The sequence below is a fragment of the Lemur catta genome, chromosome 5 (genome assembly GCF_020740605.2).
Source record: "Lemur catta isolate mLemCat1 chromosome 5, mLemCat1.pri, whole genome shotgun sequence".
In the NCBI taxonomy this organism is placed as follows: domain Eukaryota; kingdom Metazoa; phylum Chordata; class Mammalia; order Primates; family Lemuridae; genus Lemur; species Lemur catta.
This window is the reverse complement of record NC_059132.1, coordinates 24,080,415-24,107,072: the sequence shown is the minus strand read 5'-3', so window position 1 is coordinate 24,107,072 and position 26,658 is coordinate 24,080,415. Positions and strand designations below refer to the sequence as shown.

Below are 26,658 nucleotides of genomic sequence, written 5' to 3'. Positions count from 1 at the left end.
TCACCTTCCAGCTTTACCACTTACCTTGGGCAAACGACTTTACTTTTCATAAGCCTCAATTTCTACCGCTTTAACTGGGGATAATAATTACAAGACAGCCCATGTTATGAGGCTGTTGGGAGGTTTAAATGAGTTAATCTGTGTAGAGAGCTCAGCACAGAGGAAGCAAGAAATAAATGGGAGATGATGATGAAGAGGAGGAGGAGGACGATGGGGAAGAAGAAAACGAAGATGATGATGGCAAGCTCTCCAAGTCCACCGCCTACGAACATCCTTTGCATGTTCCCACCGATATTTGGGGAAGGTTATACCACTACCTTTTATTCAGCCAAACTCTTCTTTGTCCAAAAGACCCATCTTCTGTGCAAAGGCATCTGTCTACAAAACACTAACCCTTTAGTGAACTCCTCTGGTCTTTCCCACTCATTTGTTATTTGCTGCACTTTTCCTTGAAATTTTATCTTAATATATGCATATGTGTATGTGTCTAGCTGGGCACATATATACGTAGGCAAATCAACCCAACTAGTCAATGCATCCCTCGCAGACAAGGACCTCATTTATTCACAGACTGGGTAGACAGTACTCTGCATTAACCAATACCTGACAATTAACTAGCATTAAGTTCTCAAAGAGCTTTTGTACACATCATCTCAATTATTCTTAATACCAACCTTGAGTAGTAGGCAAGTATATGTTATTGTTAATTCCACTTTACAGATGAGGTAGCTGAATCTTAGAGACTCACTTGAACTTAAGACTTGGAGAGTATACTTTTGATTGATATAGTCAAATATTTAAAATACCCAAACTACCCTTCAACTTTGGTGTTTATCTGAAATTTCTGCTCAGTTTGGCTAAAAGATTCTCTTCAATCATACAAATACAGCCGAAGTCCCATAAAATCTTAGTTGTGCAATTTCTTATCCCCCAGATAGAGGGTGGATATTTATTAACTTTACAGAATATTACTACTCTATTTCCAAGTAAAGTTATTTTCCCCCTAAGACTCGGGCCCACGTATGAATTATAGTAAAATCTCCCTCCACCTTCTTCTATTTCCAAGTTCAGAAAATGGCATCCTAATATAATACCACAGGTGCCAATTTAAACACAGGAACATTGAAAATACTGCCAAACTTCCAGGCTTAGAAGCTTTTCTATTGTTGTAAATTGGGCTGCTAAACACACACTCAGAGTTTGAACATTTCATTGCAAGTGACAGCAACACTATGGGAAAGATTTTTAAAGCCTAGGGCCATTCCCCTTAACTTTCATTTTCAACTGGACAGTATCCACCTCAATGGTGTTCACTATAGAGCTTTGCACACATAAAGAAAGTAATAGAAGTTACTAACAAATATGTTATCCTAAAACAGTACCTTAATAACATTTTCCCCAACTTTTTTTTTTTTCTTTTGAGCAACAAGGATTGGATTCCACAAGCCTTTAGCTAAGCAAATCAAGGAGAGTTTCTAGGATTCTGCCCAAGTTAAAAAGTAGAGGAATATGAGGTCTGACTTTATAGATTTGTTGCACATGATAGTTACTGGAAGAGCACAGCTGGTTTGATGATTCAGCCAGAAGATTTTTGGCAAAGAAAGACCAAAGATACATTTTCCTCCTCTATTAAGAAATAATAAAATACATTGGAACTGACTGGGACACATCCCCTACATCCAACATGGCGCAGATAATAGACCTAACAGCATTTCCCCTGGCACAGCACATAGTAGGTGTTCAGTGCCTATTGGCTTCCCCAGCTGTGCTCAAAAGAGAAATAGATAAAGAATAATAAAGAATTAAGGAAAGTTCTCCTTTGTACCAATCGTGTTATAATCATATTCATCATTCCTCAAAACAACAGCCAAAGTATATGGCTATCTTGTTCGTATTTTACATACGCATGTACCTTGAAATTTTTATTACTTTGCCCCAAGGTCGACGAAAGAAACTGAGATGTTGAGAAGAGGCCTCAGACCTGACACTGTCTATGTCCCTATCCTCTGTGTCCCCTGCCACATTTCTCCCTAGAACTTCAGATGAAGAATGTGGGTTTGAACAATTGGTGTCTTGCTGATCGCAACTGTCAATTAAATAAGCCAGCAACATGGGAGCATATGTTTGCATATAAAATATTGATTACCTTCACAGATTGGGATAAAAATATGTTGGTCCTCGGGATCCGCTTTCATGCTTAGTGGTCAGATACACATTCAGTCCACTCAGATCTATTTCTGCACCCAGTGGGCTTGAGAGTGTTACTTTTGTGTTTCACTTTTCTTTTCCTCCTCTGGTTCCCCATGTTAGTGCTTCTGTTATGACTGACAAGGAGCAGATGTTCAAGCAGGATTTTAATTACTAGGTCATCGCCCAGCCGACTTGCCCATGGCAGACTGGCAGAAAAGCAACAGTTGTACACAATCTATGCATCAGACTTTCTCTTGTGCCTCTCTAGGTAAATCTCTATTTTTCCGAGGATGCTAAAATCATGCTGATGGCATCAAATTCATCTGATAAGGACGATGATCACCTAAATTCTATAAAGTTTCATTTCTGTCCGCTGAGTATTTCAAGTTGCAGGGTTGGCACAGGGAGTTTGAGATGGGGTGCCCGATAGGGTGACGTGATACCAGGACTTTTTATCTTAACCCAGAAAAGCACCTTCCCAGATATCACTGCACATGCCAACTAACTTACCCTTGGGATTTAGCATAGATCTGGCTTTTCAATTTGCCTTTGAGTATGTCGTCAATTTGCTTCAATCGAATCAGAGATTATATTACGCGCTCAAATAGCAGGAGAATTTCTCTCCAGCTCTGAAGTCCAATGTGTGGAGGTTAGCATTGACTCAACAGTAAGAAAAAACAGTAGTGATGACCCCTTGTGTCAAATACTTGGAGGTCCAAAAGCTGCACATACAAAACCTAACTCTTTTACTGTTTGGCCACAACCAGATCCTTGAAGTATGGCCTCAGTTTCCCAAATTTGTTAAATGGACCTAGCGATAGCAATGCCCTCCTACGGCTGTTAAGAGCATTAAGAGAAACTATACAAAGTGCTTAGCACTGAACTGGATGCATAGGAAGTACTTAAAGGCTACTATCACAACAGCAAAACCATCATCACCCAAAACACTGGTTTAAATGCCAACATTTTACTGGATAATTAGTTGTTAGACTGTGATTTAAAAAAACACAATGGACCCATTATCTCCAAGTCAAACAGAAACCAACATATGGGAAATTTCCAAATTTATTTTCTTAAAAATAAATCTCAAACATAACTCACCTTCCCTGTTAGGATTCCCTCAAGCTTCTAATGTTCTGTCCCCACATAGAATTTTGAACATGCTATCCCCTCTGCCTAAAATGTTCTTTCTGCTTTGCTTGTCCAAATGCTGCTCATTCTTATTTAAAATTTTAAAAGTTTCCCTGGTTCTTCAGACTTGGCTGCATCCCCCAAGCGTAAGCTCTCTTAGCAGTCTGTATTTCTCCTTTATAGCATTTATCATCGTTGCACTTTCGATCATTCTGTGTGATCATTATTTGCTTAATATCAGCACATAAATAAGCATCACATGTGACTGTACACCTCATAATGTCAACACTATCCCTCCCTTGTTCACCTCTGTAGCCCCATCGTGGAATATCATAGGTATTCAATCGATAAACATGTTTTAAATAGATGACTGCCTGAATTAATAAGCAAATGAACTAAAGAGGAATCATCAGCGTTATTAAAATGTTAAGGAACTAAACCATGTAGCTTTAAAGTTGAGAACTCTTCCAGCAAGTTCTGAACAACAATCGCCACTTCACCCACAACGGGCTTCCTAGGGTGACAGGCAGTGGCTACGTGAAGGCGGGTTTCCTGGGCTGATCTGGCCCGGTGACAGCAGGAGGTACGCCATTCTCCTGGGGGTTAAAATTAGCACCTGTAAGCTCCCTGTGAAGTGGGCTCTAGTCATGCAAGGACCCAGGTGGATCTTGCTGACAGATGTTAAGGTTAGAAGGAAGGGTAGCAGCCAGATGAGAAAACAGAGCCACCTCCTTCCGGAGGTACCAGGACTTCCTGTCCTTAGGCCCTGCTGGTTCCTGCCTGCCCGCCCCTCCCCCACACACCAGTTGCAGCACAGTTGCTGCTCTTTCTGTCATTTGAACTCAAATCCTATCTTGGAAATTGATGGGCAATCCTGCCCTTGACAACACAATGTCAGCTTTGCTCAGTGTCCAGCTGGTTCCCTATATATTATCATAATGCGCTGCCTGGGTGGACCCGGGCCGATTCCCTCTCTTGACTCAAGTCCGCTTCTCAAACCAATTTCTGCTCTCCGACATGCAGGCAGTACTTTTTTAAAAAACCAAAACAGAGTTAGCAGCAAGGTTTTTAAAATCCTATTAGGATATTAAAGTCTATTATTCTAATGACAAACTGAGCCTAAAAGGCTTTCTTTTAAAAAACATTTGACTCTTAAAAAAAAAACAATGTTTTCCAGGGTCCTGTGCTATTTCCTGGTGACTTGAAAGAATTACTACTTCCCCCAACCCTTAAAGCCCTCTCTAACAGCATTTCCCAAACTTCAGTCATGAGTGTGCTCCATTCCTGGATCACTTATTCTATTATCTACTTAATATTATTTAGTTGCTATTTCTGGTTAGATCAACGTACTTTTTCTTTAAATTTAGTCTTGCCCTAAGCAATAATAGCTGTGAGATCATGATTTTGGAGTTGTATTAATAGTTGCATTATTTTGTTTATGCATTAAGATAAACATATAACTACTAAGAAATGTTTTAATGTTTTTCCCCCACCTCCTAAAATTATCTCACATACTGCACGGGAAGCACTGATGTGAAGCTCACTGCCAATCATCAGGCGGATTATACACTACACCCTCTCAGCCAAAGAGACTCAGGGAGAGAAACATCGAGTGAGAGCTACCTAAGACGCCTTGGGTGTGTACACCGTCGACGCCTTGGGTGTGTACACCGTATTTTGTGGCTTTTCCAGGCTTCCTAGAACCAACTGTTAACTTCCCGCAGGGAAGCCCAAGGTGGAGGGAAATTGGCCTTAGGTCTGGTCTCTGAAATGACCACACCTTGCATTTTGGTAGCGACTCCCCAAGGCTGTGTGTGTGTGTGTAGCTCCTCAAAAACTAGGAGAACCTCTCACAGAATCAGCTGGGTTCAAACAACAAATGGTCAGAGCTGGAAGGACTCTACCAGACCCCGCCTTCACTGAGGAGGAAACTGAGGCCCAGAGAAATCAAAGTACATACTCGAAGTCATGTAGCGATGAGGTGGTGGAGCTTTGCTTTAATTTATTTCTGCATGTATAACTGACATGTTCAAACAAATGAAAATATTTCAAACCCAATTTCTGGCCACTGCTTCTAAATATCTCAAGAAAGGTTTACGAACAGTACCCTGAAGCTTTTATTTGCATGTTAACATCACTTGAATCCTCTGAAATTCTCAAGTAAGGAAAGCTCCTATGACAAGTAAGAGCAGAACAGACTTGGTCTGAACAATCAATTATACAAATAAATGCATTGGAATTATGATGCTTTTATAACCAAATATAAGATAAAAAAAATTAGGCTTAAAAAAAGTTCTGCCATTTCTGGCCAAAACATAAGCAGAAAGCAACGCCCTCCTATACACACACACACACACACACACACACACACACACACACACACCACACTTTGTGCTTATAAAAATATGTTAAGTGTGGCTCATTCATTTATTAGCTCAAACAAACTACCAAATCCTGGAAATTTCTCACAGTTTACAGGTTTGTCAAGAAATTCATATAAGAAAACAGCCTCCCCATATCCAAATGCGCTTCCCATGTTATATCTTGCATGAGGCTTAGTAACCCTTCAGGACTCTGTTGCTTAATTCACAATGTCACAGTTTTCTCAGGACTTCTTTTTCTCTACCCTTGTACATGTGCCAGAGAGCCCATATGGTCAACAAATGACTTCTAGGGAGATGAGTTAGAACATTCTTGCAAATAAATAAAATATTGCCAGCATCCTTATTATCTTACCAGCCCCATAGAAAATATACCAGTCATCAAATAAAATCAGCATTTTTTTAATTTGACTAGGATATGCCCCATATTTTAAAAAAGATATGCTCTGGGCTAACTTTTGAAAGGTCTATTTAAGATACCAGCACAACTGCCTTGCTTATATTGAGGAAAAAAATAAGAATAATGGGATAGGAGATAGAATTCAGTGTATTATAGTATACAAGAGCAGCAGTTGAGAATACAGATTTTAGTGTCAAGCTTTCTGGGTTTGAACCCTGGGTCTACTGCTTAATTGCTGTGTGGCTCTAGGCAAGTTACTTCTCCTCTCTGTAGCCTCAGTTTCCTCATTTTTACAACACGGAGCCTATACAGCACTCTGCCTGGCACAGTAGGGCTCAGACATTATTCTTAGTACTACTATTATACAGAGCTACGAGGTCAGGCAGACCTACGGTCCAATCCCAAGTTCAGTTCTAATTAGTCTTGTCGCTTTGGGTAAACTATGGAACCTTTCTAAACCTCAGTTTTCTCATCTGCAAATTGGTGATAATTGTCGTATCTCATCAGATTTGCTAGAGAATTTGATGAGATGATATAAGTAAAATGATCACCACAGTGCTGGCATGTAGTAAATGCCCCATAAATGTTAGCTAATAATAGTTCAGAAATAAGAAACAGTAGAAGTAATAAAAATAACAATAAGATCATAAATATTACTACCTGGCCTGGTCACCATCAAGGATGGAGCACAGTCTCTGCACTATTTCTCCTCTGTTAGCAATGCTGTTGGAGGTGTCTCAGTAAAATCAGTGCAGCATAGGTCATCTGCTTAGCAGTTACACGTTGCTCACGAACTCTTTAATCTGTCTGAAGCTGAGATCTCACTGGCTACCCAGTCCCCAGAGTTAGGGTTTCTGTGCTATCTGCTTTATGAAGCACTCAGGGGATATGCTGGAAATCAGTCTTCACTTACATCCCTGTTTGTTATCTTGACTACTTGCCACGTCTTTTCTATTTCAAGGGAAGACAAAAGGCATCTTCCCAACTGCTCAAAGAAAAAGGCTTGATTTGATGCCTGAAAATCTGGGGTCTCGGTGCTCTATTTTACGACACATCTGGCTATTCTTAACCCTAATGTTCTGTGCTTGCATCTGCCTTCCTTTTTCAAGTAGGAAAATCAATTGGTAAGTGCTAACATGCCACCCTCAGTTGCAAACAATGACGCCGATATTTTTCTACTTAACCCAGACCCTTCACCGAGAGTTCTGCACCAAAGCCAGTGTCACCAAGGGCTGCTGTCTGTGTGGGAAGCTCTGCATCACTCGTCCTCTGCCATTGTGTTTTGAATGTGTATTTGTGTCAGGAAGCTGGATTGATTTTACAGACATTCCCCGGATTTCAGGACCCTTGGAATCCAAGACTGGAGGTGGGTCTAGGCTGCCCTGAATTGTAGAGGGATAGAGGTGGATCCCAAATCATCTGCTATGGTATTACCCAGAGACCAGGAAGCCATGCAACCCCTGGCCAACATAATATGAGCAAGTGCAAAGAGAACTTAATGGATTTTGACAGAAACTACGTATGTTTGGGCGTAAGCAGATTCCATTCCCTCTCTAGGTCTCAGTGTCCCTCTCTGTAAAGTGAGGGAGTGAAGGAGATGACCTTCCTCCCCTCAGTAACTCTCCACTCAGCATGAGCTGAGATGCAGGCACTGCCCATGGTGGGAGGGGAGAGAGAAATTTGGGAAAGTGCATTTTTCTCTGTTGTTCTAGTTTATTTTCACTCATCCAGTTTTAGTTTAGTCGGGGTAATATACATTTCGTAGATCAAATAATGTGGCAGGCCTCCATTCTCAAGGCCTTAAAAAGGTGAGGGTCTCCAAAAGTTCAAAAAGAAGTCAATAGGGACACTCTTTCTACGCCACTTATGAAAAAGTAATCAATGATAGAAAACCAACTGGAAAAAGAACTCTCAGACTGTTGGACTTTCTTTCTAGAAGGCACACATGCTCTACTGATAGAATGAGTTGTAATTAGGGGACAGCTTCAAGGCACAGCCAACTCCCTGGTGAGCTTCCAAAGTCTGGCAGGGACGAGCACAGTTATAAGCAACTCAGAGCAATCTTGCCCTGGGCTTTCGGGAGACATGAGGAGCCCATGTAATTGACACTGAGTCCCTCAAAGACCTGCTCGCCCTCCACAACACTTTACTATTGCCACTGAGACCAGGGGCTGACCAGCCCACGTGGGGCCTGCATGCTCTGGCCCCCACAATCACCCCCGCCTCATCTCCTGCTCTCCCTCCTTGCCTGGCAGCAACGGGAGCTGTCCTTGCCTCATTTGGGTTCCTTGAACTCACTTAAGCAAAACAGCCTTTGCACATACTGTTCCCTCTGCCTAGAAGTTTTTTTGTTTTGTTTTGTTTTGTTTTGTTTTTTGTTCCCTTTGCCTGGTGCTATAGTTTGAATGGTTGAATGGTTGAATGGTTGAAAGTCCCCTTCAAAACTCATGTTGAAATGCAATTGCCATTGTAATGATAGTAAGAGGTAGGGCTTCTAAGAAGTGATTAGGACACAGGGGCTCTACCCTCATGAGTGGGTTAATGGTGTTATCACGGGAGCAGGTTAGCTATTGTAGTAGTGGCCTTGTTATAAACGTGAACTCTCTATTGCATGTGCCCACTTGCCTTTCCACCTCTCCACAGTGGGATGACACAGCCCAAAGGCCCTCACCAGATGTCAGCATCATGCCCCTGGACTTCCCAGCCTCTAGACCTATAAGAAATCATCTTCTTTTCTTTATTGATTGCCTAGTCTGTGGTATTCTGTTGTAGCAACAGAAACAGTACTCAGATACTTGGTGAAAACCTATTCATCTTTTAGGTTTGGGCATAAAATGAGATTTGCTCAAAGGAGGGTTCCCTGACTCTTCACTTCTCCCTTCCCTTTCTGTGGTCCCCTTGTATGCACCACTCTAATTCATCAGTTGTGAGCTTTTCTTAATGTCTTTCTTCTCTATTTACACCATAAACTCTGTGAAGACAGGGATTGTGTCTGCCTTATGCTACTGCACCTCTCTTAGTGTCTGGTGTGCCGTGGAGGCTTAGAATAAAAGAGTGATTTGAAGCCCACCTTTTTGACACTGGAAACAGCCAGTGGATTTCTCTGTTTCCCTGAAATCCTGTTTCTCCAAAGGCACCTTTTTGGGAAGGCACATGTCCATGGCTTCCGTTGAGAGCACCTAAAATAGTGCATGCTGAAAGGAAGTCTGAGAGGACCCAACTCGGCTCTCACTGGACACATACCAAACCAAGGCCATGGAAGAAAAGTGACCCACCCAGGGTCACACAGCTAGTTAGTGGCCAAATCAGGACTATAATCCAGCTATCCAGCCAGACAACCTCATTCTCCTTCCAGCCTCCTCTTAAGGCCGTATCACACAGAGGGGAAACAAGAAGGGCTCAATTTGGAATGATCTCCCCAAGCCTGAACCCTCTTTCTCCACACACTCATAAAACAACAAATTTAAATGCAGTTGGGCACAGGGAGTCAATGGTGCTAGACATCCAGGGGCAACCAACAGAAGCAAAAACTGCTTCTGTCTGGAGCAAAAGCACTAAAGAAGGTCACATGCTAAAGATCAAGAACAACACCATATTGCCAGGGACAGCTGAAACGGGACACTGCAACCCAAAGGTCAGAACTAACTGGTAGTGGTGAACACCTGATTCCATCTCTCCAAAGTCGTAATTACAGCAAGGAGATGGGCCCAGTTAGACTATCACTATGCTTCCTTCTTCAGAATATTTTTAGTTTGACCAAACTCCACTATTGCTTTGATTTGTTTTATTCTGAGATCCTGGCACATCTATGTTTCATGTTGCAACCTTCATAAAAAGGGAAATTTCATTCATGCATATCTGATGCCCACAAAAGCTAAATTTCAGTCATTTCCCAGTTTTAAAAAGTGGGTGTGTTTTTAAAACATCTATAGTTGAGCCAAGAAGCTAAGTAAGACCTCAGGTTCAGAACTTGTGAACGTTAAAATGTTCCTATTCTACAAACTCTTGATTAATAGTTTCATTGATTTTTTTTCAAATAAATATGAAGTATGCATAAATTCATAATAACCAAAAAACCCATTAATAGATCTGAAGAACACCAGATTGGGGCCTTACCCCACCCCTGGGAAGGGCCCCTGTGTTTCGGTGAGCTCTCGAACACTCCCGGATTTTCCCAGTCATCGCGGAGGAGGAGAGTCCTCCAGTAGTCCAAAAAGGGGAGAGGGGAGAGAAGAAGAAGAGAAAAAGGGAGAAAAACATATGCACACCGAAGTAAAAAAAAAAAAAAATACATATGTCCCCTTTAAAAAATGAGCATTTAAACTGCTTGTCAGACAGCTTCCTGACAAAGCCACTAGAGTATCTTCACAGGCATTTGCATAAATGCTGCCAGGGAGTTCACCATGGCTGCTAGTGCTCATGGTACATACTGTAACTCAGTCACTTCACCCGGCATTCTGTGTCAGAACGATGCGCACCGGCACTTTGCCTTGCTGCATATTAGATCCTTAGAGAACAAAGTGTTGGCACATGCCAGCTAGCAGGGTTTCCAGTTCCGCACTCTGGCATCGCGAAGGCCACCGCCTTTTGCCACAGGCGGGAGAAATAGAGCAACCGATACCACAATCAGCGTTAAATTCAAGTAAACACATCCCCAAACTCAGGCCAACAACAAGGTCAATGACAACACTCCTCAAGCCCTTTGAAGCTTTCCAGCACCCTGGTCCCATAAATTTGCGGAAAGGACTGCAGGACAAGGCAGCCACACCAGGCAGCGCTGTACAAGGATGCAGAAGGCAACAGTGCGGCTCCTTTGGTCCCAAGCCTATGCTTTTCAAAAAGTACAACCCTGAGAGCAGTTACATTTTGAGGTCGCCTCTCTCCAAAACTGTACGTTGTCCATAAAGCGATTGCTTAAAGAAGAAACCTCACTAGCCTAAACGCTCCCATAAATATCCAGCCAAAGAAAATCTCGGTATTTATGAATGAAGGAAAAGTAGAGGGAGAGCAATTACCATGAGCTACAGCATACCAGTATTCACCCTCTTTGGACCATGCAGGATTCTGTGCAATAAATTTGCCTTTGTCAACTCTCATAGTTGGAAAACAGGGACATTTATCTGAGCACGGGGGTTTGTGGGTCCATGGGTGACACAGGGAAGACTATGCATGAATGTAAACTGTGATCTTTGTTTCTACTTATACGCAGAAAGATGAGCCACCAAATGAAATTTCCTCTAACTGTCTGATAAGCAGGATATAAATAGAGATGTGCAGAGTAGCTCAAAATAATTCAGGCTACCTGGAAATGAGATGGTAAAAAGTCCAGAATAGGGAAAGCAAAGGTTCCTACCGGCTCTCATAAGGAGAAAATGCTTTGCAGTCTCACTAGGCAGTAGCTGTTTTTGGTGGGGGCCAGGCGGTGTGGGGCGGGGGGAGCAGGGAGAAACAGAGAGGCGAAAGTGTGATTCAGGTCTTAAACAGGCATTTTTAAACAGAATTTTTCCAATGGCAAGATAAAGTATTACCCCCAAATCAACATGAATTAGCATGTTGGTCCACTCCCACACATTACTAATGAAAGAGTTCAATAGTCACCCTTTGCTGAGTAGATATTTATGGTATCAGCCTGAAGTGTTTAAGTGAGTGGGTGGATATGTGTGGTTGATTCAGTCTGCAGAGAAGCAGATTTCTATGTTATTGTCCTTACTAAGGATCTGGATGTGTCTACCCTTTCATTCCACTGGTGCGCAGGGAAGTAAGGCTTTGGTGAAGGTAAAGCCCCCTAGCTTAAGGAAATGGGCGCTACCCACGTCCCCAGGGATGGCTAACCATTTACACCTAGTGAAACAGCACCATTTTCTTGAATAATATCTTAATAATAACATGGCCATTTGTGGACTGGTAAACTGGAGCAGAGGAATAAAATGCTGTCTTTAAAATTTAGAAGAATATGATATCCCAACTGAAATCTTAATATGAACTCTCCTAGGAGAGAGAATATCTGAGCTGGAAGGAAGCTTAGAGACGTTTAGACCCAAAGGTCTCCAACTATTTGCCTGTGGCTGCATTCTTCCTAAGTGATTTTTTCCCCTCTCAATCTTTCAGTGTTTAAAAATTTTGTAATTAGTTACCAACAGTTAAAACTTAGGAGAGTTTTAATTCTTGCCAAACTGGAACATTTGGCCCCACTGGGCTCTCATTCCCCTTAGCGACAACTGGCTGGGCTGGGGGCTCAGCAGAGCGTGTACCTGCCTGTGTTCAGGCCTCCGCCCAGCCCACTTCCGTTATTTACATTACCTGCCCCCACCCAAAGCACAGATATTTTTTCATCCGCCTGCAGATCCTCACCTTCATTCTACCAAGAAGAAAACCAAGTGTCCTAAAAGCTAAGGTGACTTGTCCACGGTCACACAGAGGCCAGAGTGACATTAAGAAGTGACATTAATGGTTCCTGGTACCTGTTTGAGACTCTTTCCTCCACCTCGTACTGCAAAATAATGTAACTGACCTCCATTCCCTAGAGGTATCCTTTCCAACAGGCTGTCTTTTGTTTGCCTTGGCGTTTTTTTTTTGTTGTTGTTGTTGTTGTTGGAGGGATGATTTGCATGGTGGCATGAGCTCTCTCACTGGCTTCCCAAGAGCAGAAATGGGAACTGGGTGTGGCCTGCACTTGGAGCACATTTTGAAACCGTGAACCCATGACTCACAGATTTCAAGCTGACAGTCAAGTCTGGCCCCAAACAAGGCAGTACCTTTTGCAGCTGACCAGCCACAGTCAGCAACATAACTTCAGTGCTTAAACACTGCTCTCCAAATTGTGCCCACTGAGGATTTCCTTATTTTTTTCCCTTCTTCCTGTCACCTAAACACCTCTAGTCATACAATGCCTTAAGTGACTCCGAGGGTATTAAAAAGGCAACATTGCTGGAAAGTGAGGATCAGAATAATTTTAAGTACAGAAATGGAACTAGGAATGTAATCATGAGCAGGTGTTTCAAATGGCCTCCTGCAAAAAGTAATATCCATCCATCTCGGCACTAATGAAACCATAAAGAAGCAGCTTTTGAAAGATGATGGTTTACTTTAAAAAGACTGTAAAACTGGATGTGGTGAAGAATCCCTTCTAAAAGTGTTACATCTGGCTAATTAATAAAAAGTACAGTTTGTGCATTCCTGAAGCACAGGGAAAAAAAAAAACAGGCAGAAATGATGATAGCAGTATGTTTATTAAATTGGGATGTTGGCAGGGAAGGGAGTTTTTTACCCTATGAATTATATCATGGACAGCTCGTGGCCCATGGAAAAATCAGGTGATAATTTGTGGGGTAGTGTTCTCAAAAGAATCCTGCTGACCTAGAAAACTGCAAAATGAAGTGAGGGAAATGGGTTAAGAGTTTAATTTGAAGAGATTGGAGAAAATCTAGTAGGGTGATTGGTACCCCGTGGAGTCCCAATCACTGATTCTCAGATGGATGAATGGATGGATGGACAGACAGAGAGAAGGGTGATAGCCCACGGTTCTTCTGAGTGGCATTCACTTTCCTCGCTTCGAATTTTTATATGGTTTTCTCTAGTCCTCTCAAAGGTACCACTGATTAACCATAATTCTTAACACAAATTGTGACTTCTTCCCACCAAAGTCTACCTACAGAAAGAAGGCTCTTATCATGTGGTGATGAGGTGAGAGTTACGCACAAGGCACCGGGGCGGGGGGACATGTGATTTAGGCTTCATACTTAGAAAGCACTTCCAACCTAGACTTCGAACCTGATCTCCAAATGAAGTTCAACAGGTAGTCACAGAAATGCACCGGCAGGATTGTGAAGAGGGTGGGTTCATTATAAAACCTCAATGGTCAATTATAAACACTTAAAATTTATCACAATTTTTGTGATACCAAATTGTGTGGCCTTTCCTTATTTTTTCCTAGGGATTGGCTTTCCCTTCCTTTGTAGTCAAGTGGGAGCTTAGAATAGAGCGGTGGTCCAAGTCTGCTTCTCTCTCTCAACCTGAAGGAAGGCCATGTTCACCATTGCCAGGGAAAAGAGTGGTGCAGCAAGAAAGGGTGGGCCTCAAAGATATTTTCCTGTCTTGCAAGACTCAGCATCATATTTTGAAGAGTAAAAAACCTCCAGGGGGATCGATCTTGTTCAAAAGGACATTTGAAATTTGAAACAGTAGAAAATGCGGTGGAGCAGAAGAAAGAAACCAGATAAATGCACAGTTAAAGTAGCAATGCCAACCAATGAAAATGATTCGCCTACCATGTTCCAGATAAGAGGGCGTACCTTCCGAGGGGTCAAGCCTCCGAGCCCTCCGCCCGTGCTTGGAGTTGTTATGGACAAACATGTTATCAGAGACTGCCAGGACATGGCCGTCCACATTGACTGTCGTAGACACCACGACCTGGAGACATGAGAGAGAAATGAATGAACATTTTAATATAAAAGCATGGTGGGTAATAAACTCAAGTTAAATAAATAACAGCTGGGAACTGAAGAAAATTGCATAGCTATTTCACATAATAACTGGTGCTTATGCTGTACAAGTCTAACAAGAGGAGCTATTGATGAGTGGGTCTTTGGCATGGAACGCTTTTGATGCAGTTTTAAGTAAAATTGCACAGTTTATAGTTATACAGCAGAAGGTACACTGTTAACCATAATTTTAACAAGAGGATCTTTATTAGCATATTTTTTTTTACACAAGGGTGGTTATGTTTCACCTAAATTACCCTTCAGTTTAGACACTGAAGCAGATATCACAGTTGATCATGCAAATAAAAATCTTTTGAATCTTTAAAATATTCCCTCCACCCTCCCGCCACCCCCCTCCTTCCTGCATCAGGGTTAAGAGGCTAGAGAAATAAAAAAAGATAGGTTTCGGAAAGAGCTGGGATGCGTTTTTCTCTCCTTGGGTGTCTTTCTGAGGTTTTTTTGTACTTTTTTCTTCCCATGTGAATTTGGTTAATCAGAACAAAGCTCCCCTCACCACTATCACCAATCCCCCTTCCCAAAAAAGATCTCTGCTAATCAAGAGTCTTAGAGCTATTTCAAAGCAAGAAAAAAAAAAAAGAAAAAGAGAAAAGGAAGGAAGAAAGGGAGGGAAGGAGAGAGAGAGAAAGAGGGAGAGAGAAAGAGGGAGAGGAAGGAAGGAAGGAAGGAAGGAAGGAAGGAAGGAAGGAAGGAAGGAAGGAAGGAAGGAAGGAAGGAGGGAGGGAGGGAGGGAGGGAGGGAGGGAGGGAGGGAGGGAGGGGAAAGAAAGAAAAAGAAAGAAATTAATTGTGGGACTGGCCAAGGTGTAATCAGACACTCAAGCCATCTCATAAACTGACCCTGAAGCCAGTTTGCCAGAAGAGACACAGGCAAAGGTGTCGTCTCAGAGAACTTTGACTAAAACAATGAGAAGAAATGACCTACACTTCTCCTTATATTAAATGGGGAAGGGGATTAAAACTGAAACCCACAGAGATATGTTTATTCATGTGACCTCTTACAACCAAATATAATAATTGTCTGTAATCGTAGCTTCGGCTCCCACCTCGTGCTTTGACACGGGAAACAGCAATCAGCCCGCTCCCGTTTAATCCACCTATTATGTTGACTAATTAACTTTGCTCGACAGTTTATTTCTTCCTCCATTATCAGCCCCTGTCAGCCGCAAGCACCCCGCAGCATAGGGGAAACCTCGGGCTCTTTGATTGATCACCGATAGATTGACATGCAGATTAATTTAATTAGAATCACCTCACTTGAGAAATGAAAGACAATGGCAAGAGGGCTAATAGATCTGCTCTCATAATGAGGCGAGCCTCCGGAGCGAAGGCTGAGGATTTCTGATTTATTTTGCTCAATTCCCCAGTTGCTCGGAAAGACTCTCGCTTTAATTGTTCTTGGTTTTGAGAGGCATTAGCCTCTGAAGAGGTGAAACGCTTTACGAGGATTGGCACAGACGCAGGCCTCAGTTTCCGAGGGAGCCTTTTCTCTGAGTTGGCTGAAGAGGGCTCTGACTTCTGGAGCCTTGTGCAACAGCGCAGTTTCGTCAGTGAACTTGGGCAGAGGGGAAAACGACGGGCCTTGCCCTGTGCCTGTGCATTGTCAGCACCGCCTGGCAAAGCACTCCCCTCGGGGACCCCCCCCTTCCCACCAGCCTCGCCACACTTAAAAGTTCCTCTGCGCCCCCCTTGTTGACCTAAGTGCCTTCTGGCAAAATATGGTGAATTCCCGTTCCCAGAGCCTCCAAAGGGTAACAAAATGCAAGAATGCATCGCTCCTGGGAGTATCATGGGGTTGATTTTATTTTCTGTTTCTGATTTATTAAAATGAAGAGTAAACAATTGAGAGTCCATTAGGGGATCTAGAGTATTCTCCTTGGTCATTGTGAAACCCGAAATTCCATCTAGAACAAGTCATTCATGGGACGACAGATAAGTTGGATGTAGCGGTTTGCCAAGTGGTTCTTCTCTTTCTTCATGACTGACCAACCAGATCGGACATAGCCCGAGGGGTCTGTGCTTGCCTCGTCCATTGCAGGTTCGTTTAAAAGAAGGAAGAGAAGGAGGGGGAAGAAGAGGAGAAGAAACTGGTCTGTTCTTTTATTTTTCAAAAACCATCATGTGCAGTGGCAAAGTCAATATTATTTAAGGAAATAGAAACTCACTTGTTTTTTAGTTAGGGAGATGACTTCTTGGGACATTTACAATTACATAACAGAGCTGGGTCTTTCAGAGAAATTTTGATTTACTACGAGACCACAATTGAGTGGGCACTGGAGTCGTTAGCTGAAGAAACTATAAAAGGAATCTTAAACGGTATCTGTTTCCAGTGTCAGGAAATACAGAAAGTGGTTATTCTAGATGTCTGTCTTAAGAAGAAAAAAAAGCAATGACAATTCACCATGCACCTGTTAAGACACAGCACTACAGACCTAAAGCTTAAAATATTCAGTCTCGTTTAAAGACATTGTCATCTAATTCCTACATTGAACAAAAATGTCAAAAACGGTTAAGGAGGAAAAAAAACTATACCCTATATGTTTTTCCCTTCTTGACAAGAGAAAGACCACCAGGGCCACATGTGTGATAGAATTATAATATTTAATTGGAAGACCAATCAAAATCAGAGGAAAGATAATACAGAGAATCCTCATGCCTTTAATTTCTAGAAAATAAACAGCTAATATGTTGCTGAGAAACTCACAACACAACCTTCCTGCCCCAAAATAATTTCTCCGATTCCAACTTGGAAATGATCAGGATATATTTAAGTAAAACATATGCTGAAATTAATCCACAGAGCAACTTGAATATAAAAAAAAAACAACCTATGAGGTGCAAAGAGGGTACTGACGTGTCCGTTAAAAATAGGACCATAGTAGGAGGGAAAAGGGACTTTACAGTTTCACACAAGGTTAATGAGGTGTTGACACGTTCATACATGTGAGGGGACCAGTGGGCCTGCCAAATCTTCAACCTTCCCAAATTTTGTCAATAAAACACAGGTTGAATTTCAGACAGATAAACTTTGGACTCAACCACCGTTTCCCTCTTTCTTGCCTTATCATTCCCCCGCCCAGAGAAAAAGATGATGGGAATACCAGGAACAAGTACATTGAGAATTTTATATCTGTTATAATTAGACCTTTACTTTCTAGAACTGCAGTGTCCAATATGGTAGCCAAACGTGTGGGTATTTAAATTTCAACTGAATGAAATTTAAAATTCCCTTCCTGAGTCTCAGTAGCCACATTTCAAGTGGTGGGTAGCCCCAGGTGACTGATGGCTGGCTGTCCTATTGGACAGGGCAAACACAGAACATTTCCACCATCACAGAATGTTCTATTGGATGGCACTGCTCTGGAAGGGTTTTGAAATAAATTGTGCCAATAGACTCCTAACGATGCCCAAGTTATGTCTCCTGAAATAAATATCACAAGTTTAGGATTGTGTACATATATATTTTTATCACTACATTTTTAGAGGCAAATTTCTGTTAGAGAGCTTTGCTTTTTAATATAACAAAGCAAAGAGACATGTTGATTAACACTCAGCATGTTCCCAGTACCTTCTATCTGGGCCCTACCATCCAGTTGGGAGTACTTAGTATAAGAGAGTAAGAAGAGCAGAAGAGAAGTTTCTAGCTACCCAAGGACTTTGGAGATTTTACGCTGATGTTTTCAATTTCGGCGGAGGCTCATATCAGTGGTTCAGAAACTGCCCTGTTATGTCTTTTCCTGGATCTCGACATCCCTAAAGTTTATTATTTTTACTATCTACCCCCCTCTATTCAGAATCTGAAAGAATTAGACACAAAATTTATGATTCTCGGCTCCCAAGGTTTCCTAGTTAGTGTGACTTTGGCCGGGTTAACTTAACTTCTCTAAGCCCCAGTGTCCCTGACTCTCAAATGGGAACGATGATAGTACTTAACCTTAAGGTTACTGTGAGGCTTAAATGAAAGTGGCCAGCGTGGTTCATGTGGAACACTCAAAAAACTTTAGGAGCAATAGAGTAGTCGTCACATTGTTAGTGATGGGAAACAAAAGGTTTCAAAGAATGTGTTGGGCTGATAAGGTGAGGCATCTTGACGGCCGTAGAGAATACCCAGCATGCATTGCTGTTTTAAATACAAGGATACGGAAAGTGTTTCTTCTATGTCCATTGCTCAATGGAACCTCACAATTTTAAAGACCTTTGTGCTTACAACACATCATCATACATTTTAGGCCTCTTGTGAACTGCAGTTTTCACTGATCTACGTAATTTTGCTTTCCAGAACCTATCTGCATCTTAGTCTGTGACATTCCAGCTTGGAACTAAATGAACCCTTACTGCTTCAAAAATAGTCTATAAATTAGACACCTTATCGATTCAGTCTAGAGTTCCCAACATTTCTCATCAATGACGGTTTCTTGGGAGTTTTGTTACTGGTTAGTACTTCCTTGCCATCATTTCTCAGTCTGTCCCCCTTCCCTTCATGTGAGGCAGGAGACCTTGTATGTCCTAACTATATTATCTAAGATTCATGAAGCAGAACCTCTGTCTCATGAGCAGATTTTCAAAAAGACACAAGCAGCTAAATTCAATCATGAGTAGAAGATCACATTAACAAAGTAGCAGCTCATGTGAAAGAAGTGGTTATGACAAAGCAACCAAAAGAGTTGATATCTGTATCTTTAAGCATTTCTGCAACAAAGACAGAATCAGAGCATAGATCATAAACATATTTTCAATGTTTAAATTTAGAATATTTTGGCAGTAAGTACCTCCCTCCAAAAAATAACCACTTCAGCAGGTTAATGTTGAATAACTATTTAGAAAGTTTCAATCTTGGTTTTCGATGCTGACACATGATAACTTGGTAAAAGGAAATTAGTGATCATGTTGGTCTGTTCCAGGCTTCCTTACCTCTGGTTTTAGGTTGTTTTATTTTTGTATTAATTTAGGACCTCTGATAATAAGGCTTTCAAAGCATTAACTTGATGTACATGAAATGAAAAGGCATTAGGCAACATTTCATAGACCAGCATTCAGCAATAAAAAGAAACAAACTATTGTTATACCTGGATTAATCTCCAGAGAATTACGCAGAGTGAAAAAATTTAATACCAAGAGGTTACATACCATATGTTATGGGCTGAATTGTTTCCCCCCAAAATTCGTATGTTGAAGCCCTAATCCCCACTACCTTAGAATCTGACCATTTTGAGATAAGGCCTTGATCACATTGAATTGGGGCCATTAAGATGGGAACTCACACAATCTGACTAGTGTCCTTACAAGAGGAAATCTGAACACACAGAGAAGGTGAGTGTGGCTACTAAAAAAAGGCAAGAGGAGGAATCGTGGTGATGGAAATGCCTGATATATTGACTGTGACGGTAAATACACAAACCTACACATATAATAAAATTTTATAGAACCAAAAAATATACCCCCACAGAAGTACAAGAAAACTACGGAAATTTGAATAAGATGGGTGGATTGAATCAATGTCCACATACTGGTTGTACCATATTTTTGCAAAATGTTACTATTGAAGGAAACTGGATAGGAGTACATGGGATCTCTCTGTGTTATTTCTTACAGCTGCACATATATCTAAAAGTATATCAATTAAAAACTCATCTAAATAAAAGACAACAGCAATCAACAACCAAGATGTCCTTCAGTGGGTGAACGGATAGACAAACTGGCAATCCATACAATGAAATCACTTAGCCATAAAAAGAAATGAGCTGTCAGGCCACATAATGGCATGGAGGGAGCTTAAATGCACATTATTAAATGAAAAAAAGCCAATCTGAATAGACTATATATTGTATGATTCCAACTATATGACATTCCAGAAAATGTGCAACTATGGAGACAGTACAAAGATCAGTGGCTGCGAGGGGTCTGGGAGAAGGGAGGGATGAACAAGTGGAATACAGGAGAGTTTTAGGGCAGTGAAATCATTCTGCATAATACTGTAATGATGGACACGTAATACCCTGCATTTGTCCAAACCTATAGAATGTACAACACAAAGAGTGAACTCTAGTATAAACTATGGACTTCAGTCAATATGTGTCCATATTGGCACATCAATTGTAACAAATGTACCACATTAATGTGAGATGTTAATAATAGGAGAAATTTGTGGGGAAGAGTTGAGGTAATATATGAGAACTCTTTGAACTTTCCACTAATTTTTTTCTGTAATCCTAGAACTGCTCTATAAAATAAAGTCTATATATATATATATATATATATTTAAAAGGCATTGATCAAACTTCTACCCTCAACCCCACACAACCCACATTCTATACCCTACCTGTCTGGTAGAGAGACCCAAGAAATCAACTAATCTAGTGGCTTTAAACTAAGCATCTTCAAATGTAGTAATGGGGGACAGCATTGCAGAGAGGGAACCATAAATACATCCACAGTCAGGCAGCATGCTAAAATATTCAGTAACTTTCCTTTGTCTGGGATCATATCAACTCCATATGGAAACTCTGGTTATCTCATCCACATGAAAAGCTCTCAACTGGCAGTTTTACACGGCTTTGAATAATTCTAAAGTAGAGAGTGTGATTCTTGCTCAATAAATGCAATTAGATTGAAAAAATATGTCATCACATGAGGTTCATAGGAGAAAATGATAAAAGGAACCCTCAGTAGTTATGACACTGCAAATTTGTCCAACACCTCCTTTTACAGCTTGGAAAACTAAGGCCCAAGAGTTTAACAACAACTTCAAGGTCATAGGACAAATTAAGAGCAGAGGCAAGCCTGAAGGGAAACCTCCAGACTCTCAGTCCGGTTTTCATACACAACTGCCTCTGGCCTCTCAATACACAGTTAAGGCGTAAGACCCCTCTCTAGACTCCCCTGGTATTTTCTAGTATAAATGCAGGGTGCCTATGTGACCGACTAGAGTTTAAGTATTATTTACATAAAAATGGTCTGCAGCAGTTAAGTCTTCATTAACTTTGTCCTTTAAAATATCCTTGACGGATATGGAATGAGATATTCTCAGAAACGTTCTTGATTGCTAGTTCTTATCTGGTTGAAAGATCCCAAATAACTCATTAAAAATTATGGAGGACGCGTGAACCTACAAGATGTAACAGAGTGGAACTGCTAGAGGAAGGGAGTGGTTAACTGAATTAAATCCACATTTTAAGGCTCAAGGCAAAACTCTGTCTTCTCTTAACAGGAAGACAAGATACTTCCAAATCCTCAGATACTTGTGCTAAAGTAATTTAGACCTTTGGAAACTAGCCTTAGCTTCTGTCTTCTGAACTGTGACATGTGCTAAATACGAAAAGCTCACATGTGATCTAGACCTCACTCCTCCCTCTGTGGACCAGGGAGCTTTTGATGACTCCTGATGATGGCATTGGTGTTTAACTGGTGCCTTCTGCTTATGTGTCCCCAGTGGCTGTTTTAAGTAGGAGTGAGCCAAACAGAGAGAACTGTCAAGCTTGCTCTCTAACAATGGGGCTCTGGCACATGGATGTGGAAATCAGGAGAAAGTAAATGGCACACTGGCCAACGGCTTAGGCACCAGGGTCAGACAGTCCTGAGCTTTGTAGCCTGAGATAATTCACTTAATCAAAGGAATAAGTTGTGAGCCTACTATGTGCCTACCACATGACAGGCATTATTCTGTGTACTGAAGAAGCAGCAATAAACAAAACAGATAAAGCATTTACCCACCAGGAGATTGGTTCCTACTGGGGACAGAGAGAAAAGTCAGACAGTAAGTAAGCAATAAAAGCAAATTTCAGATTATGATAGTTTCTAAGAAAAATATAAAATGGGGCTGGTGGTGCCTAGATGGGAGATATTTTTGACTGGGTGAAATCTGAGTAATAAGAATTATCTGAGTAATAAGAATTATCATTGATGCGGGAGAACAGTTCCTCAGGGAGATGGAATTGCAAGTGCAAAGGTCCTGAGGCAGGAATGAGTTTGGTGTATTCGGGAAAGAGAAATAAAGAAAGAAAAGGAAAGCCAACATGCTTGATAGGAGCAAGGTGAACAAGAGTAAAAGTGGTAGAAAAATAAGTAAGATTATACATGTATAACACTTAGACAGTATCTGACATATAATGAAAACTTTATAAGTTACAACTTTAAAAGTGGAAGAATATAAGAATACCTTTCGTTCGTAAGCCACAGTAACTAAAGGCATCTTCAGAACAAATATCCATTGGCAATCACTAATCAAACTAAACATTTTTACATCTATCCTTTAATGTATTTTATATTTTTGTCAGAGGCAACTGTACTTAATGTAAGAATATACTTCCTCTAAGTGCAGAGCTACCGCTCATCAATCCTGTCCATAAAGATTCCTTCTCAGTGATGCATGCTTCCTGCCAAAGCGCATGCCAAGATACATATATGCTCAATAAGCCGTAATGGTTTAATATATCAGGTTGAAAATCCACCATTTGTATTTACCATGTTATGTGAATTAATCCTGTATTCTGAAACTATCATTAGAGCTGCTTTCAGTATAATTAATCAGCATGGTGCATCTTGAAATTATTCTGTATGTACAGAGTGCTTGCAGCTTGGGCTACTAGCATTCTGTTGGTAAAGAATTTAATTGAGAGATGTGTTGTTTGTAAAAACAATATAACAATACAAGTATTAATTCAAGACAGGGGTAGAGGTGGAGGAGAAATAAAAGGGATGAGAATATTCTCTTCTTTATGTAAGTGTCTTTAAAAGCAGACTGAAACTGCAGAGGTTAGGCACGTACTTTAAGAATCCTCTAATCACACCCTATAACATATTTATTCAGAGACACCATAGCTGTTTCAATGAATAACAAAGATTCTCCAAAATTTCTAGAATTTACTGAAAAAGGCAGGGAGTTGCCTTTTAATGTCATAAGGCATGTCATCACTTTTAAAAGAAAAACACGTTTTCTTGGAGGGGAATTTGGGATGAATAATCTGGTGATTTCTCCTCATCTCTGCTACCCAAATAACTAAAGAGTCAAAGAAAGTTGTCTACCTCCTTGGATAAACGTGAGCTAAACACGAGTTTTGTGCCTGCTGTTCTCTTTGCTCAGAACTCTCTTCTGGCTCTTTCTGGGACAACTTTTTCTTACCCTTTAGCTCTAAGCTGGAATGTCATATCCTCAGAAACCTTCCTTGATCACCTACTTTAAGGTAGGTTACCACGTCCCACCCTATAATGTTTATTTCTCTCATAATATCTCATGTAATTTTCTTTATAGCAATAATTACAATTTCTAATATTTATAATTATATTAATGTGTTCACATCTTTATTATGGCAGCTGATGGTAATTATCCATTTTCTCTTCTTCTCGGGCTGCACAACTAGACATTTGCAGGCCTCTCTGTGGTTACACATGGCCATGTGACTAACTTCTAGCCAGTGGAAGGTGAGCAAATTTGACAAGGACCATTTTTAAGCCAAGGTTTTAATGAAGTCCATGACCTTCACCCTTCAGATGACTGGATAAAGACAGCAGAGTTCTAGGGAATGGGGAGGCATAAAACAAAACAAAACAAAAACCAAGTCCCCAAATCACTTCAAAGACAAGATTCACTCATCAACCAGAGCATCTCTCTTGTGCCCTTACATGAGCAATAAATAACTTTCCGTTGTAGGTAAGTCATTATGTATTCTTTGGTCCACTTGTTACAGCAGCTAGTATTATCCCAACAAACAGACCCCAACTAGAATATAGGTTCCTCTAAGGCAAAGATCCTATCTTTCTTGTTCATCATGCTAGACACACCACTGAGCACTTCCATAAATACTACTGAGATCCCCAGGCTGTGGTGGGGGTAACAAACTTGCTTAAATACAACATGTATGGATGGATGCATGAATGTATCTTACATTTACATTCATGTATAGTCATAGAGCTAATATTTATATATGAATACAGATTTACAGCCTATGAGAGAACTACGAGTTTGGAAATTCTTACTTTTTCAGTCTCCAGGTATTATGGTACCTACCAAGATGACAGCTAGAACCCAATTCTTGTTCCTCCCCTCACCACCCTCATTCTGCCAGTCCCAACAAGGAAAGCGATTGATAAGGATTTAAATCTCAACTTGGAAACGTCTGGCTCCTGTCAGTTAAAAACCAGACCCGTGACATGGTATTAACACAGTCCTTTGACATTAGCATCTTTTTAGTGTCAAGAGGAAGAAATAGGCTCATTTAGTCCCAGTGAATTTCCCCCTGTGTCATAGCTGTTTCCATCCCCAACCCTCTCCCCTTCTCCTTCCTCCAGCCCCCTACTCCCCCCAGTACCCTCCAGAACTGAATGAAGCCTGTATCCACTGTTGTATTTAAGCAAGTTTGTTACCCCCACCACAGCCTGGGGATCTCAAAAAGAAAACATCCATTGTAAATGAAAAAAAAAAGGAAAAAGACTGTACCAGATTTTCTACAAGGTTTATTCCATACTGCCTTAAAGTATGAACACAGCCCAGCTTTGCGGAAAGTGATTAATTTCTTGAAAACACTAAGGTCATGCTAATTGACACGACCCTTGTAATTAAGCAGTCTCTGTTTACACAGCAGAAGCCCAGCCTCAGCTGTGAGGCTGAGTCTGCTTGACAGAATGTCTTTACATGTCAAGAGATCAACAACCTTTCTTATGTCCTCCTCAGTCACCTACACGGGCCCCTGATTGCTGTTCAGAGGAGACACGCTCTGGCATTGCTGTATGAAGATCAGGCTGGCCCGGCAGCATATAAAGTGGGACGAGAGGGAAGCAGCAGCAGCGGGTGGTGGCGAGAGCCCACTTAGTAGGCAAGAGAGGTGTTTTCAGTCAGATGTCTCCAGGACTCAGGTTTTCAATATAACTGGTAAAAGCCACATTGATATGTAAAGAGGAGACCAGAGTTTTTTTCACGCTGAAAAGGCACTTTTTCACTCCCCCTCGGAGGCAACAGAGACATAAAAATATTGGAAACCAGCTTCCTAATTAGTGTGCTACAAGAAAAACAATGAAAATTGTGTATTTTGTTCATAAGAAGTCTTCAACCAATGTCGTTATGACGCACCTCTGTCAGCCAGGACAGCGGCAGGAAAAACCAATCCTGTCCTTCTTGGTTCACTGGCTCCCTAAGATTTGGGAACTTCAGTATGATTTCTTAGTGGAGTACTCTCAGATGTCTGGGGGCCGCTGGACTCATGCCCCGTCTAGGTGAGGGGATGTTCTTGCCCCGGAGAACTGGGCAAAACCTCCACGGGTTAAGTGAAGCTCAGGCTGCCCGCTGAATCACGGCTTCTTTTTCCAAAGCTCATACAGTAAAAACTGACCAACACTGTAGCTCTGCTCTGGAACAATGCTCATCTTCTTCCCCTTCCACACACTCCACCCTCCGCTTGATGAACCTTGGTGATGCTGCAGTGTTCTTCATGCAGATGGCATCGTTAGGCTCTATTAGGGTAAATATCTCTTTAGAAAACCCCTCTCAGGTTTTCCTGGGGTTCCAGCACGTATTCATGAATAGCCACTATGCTCTCAGAGGTTAAGAGATCTCCTCATTGCCCCAAGTGTCTGCCTGTCTTTATTGTTCCAAAACATCAGATAATTTCTGAGTCACACTGCTTGGGTTGAATCACTGTCTCACGACTTGGTAGATGTGTAACTTTGAGCAAATTGCTTAAACCTGCTTCCTCACTTGTAAAATGAGAATCATCCATATTTGCATATTTTTAACAAGGGTATTATGAAGATAATATAATAACTCATGTAAAACACTTTGCACAATACCTCTCGCAAAATAAGCGCCCAATAAATGTTAGCTTCATCAGGATCATCACCAATGTCCATAGAGGTACATAAAGGTAAACACATGGACACGTGCATTTATACAAATGAATATGGAACACACTGAATGTAGACACAGATATTATATAAACAGTTATCTCCTCAGCACTTATAGTTAGGAATGAACCAGGACAGGGAACTTAGAAGAAAAGCTAGGTTGGAGTGGAGGCAAAAAAAAAATGAGGATGACAATGAGTTCAGTTTGGGGATCACTGATTTGAAGT

General features: G+C 41.2%; 1 protein-coding gene across 2 annotated transcripts in view; it reads right to left on the bottom strand.

The window, feature by feature from the left end:
* EBF1 (EBF transcription factor 1) overlaps nt 1–26,658 on the bottom strand; it is a 383,852-nt gene that overhangs the window by 108,114 nt on the left and 249,080 nt on the right. For both annotated transcript variants that reach the window (XM_045551268.1, XM_045551269.1), the window contains exon 8: nt 14,370–14,511. In XM_045551268.1, the coding sequence (XP_045407224.1) occupies nt 14,370–14,511 (142 nt within the window). The remainder of the gene's footprint in view (nt 1–14,369; nt 14,512–26,658) is intronic.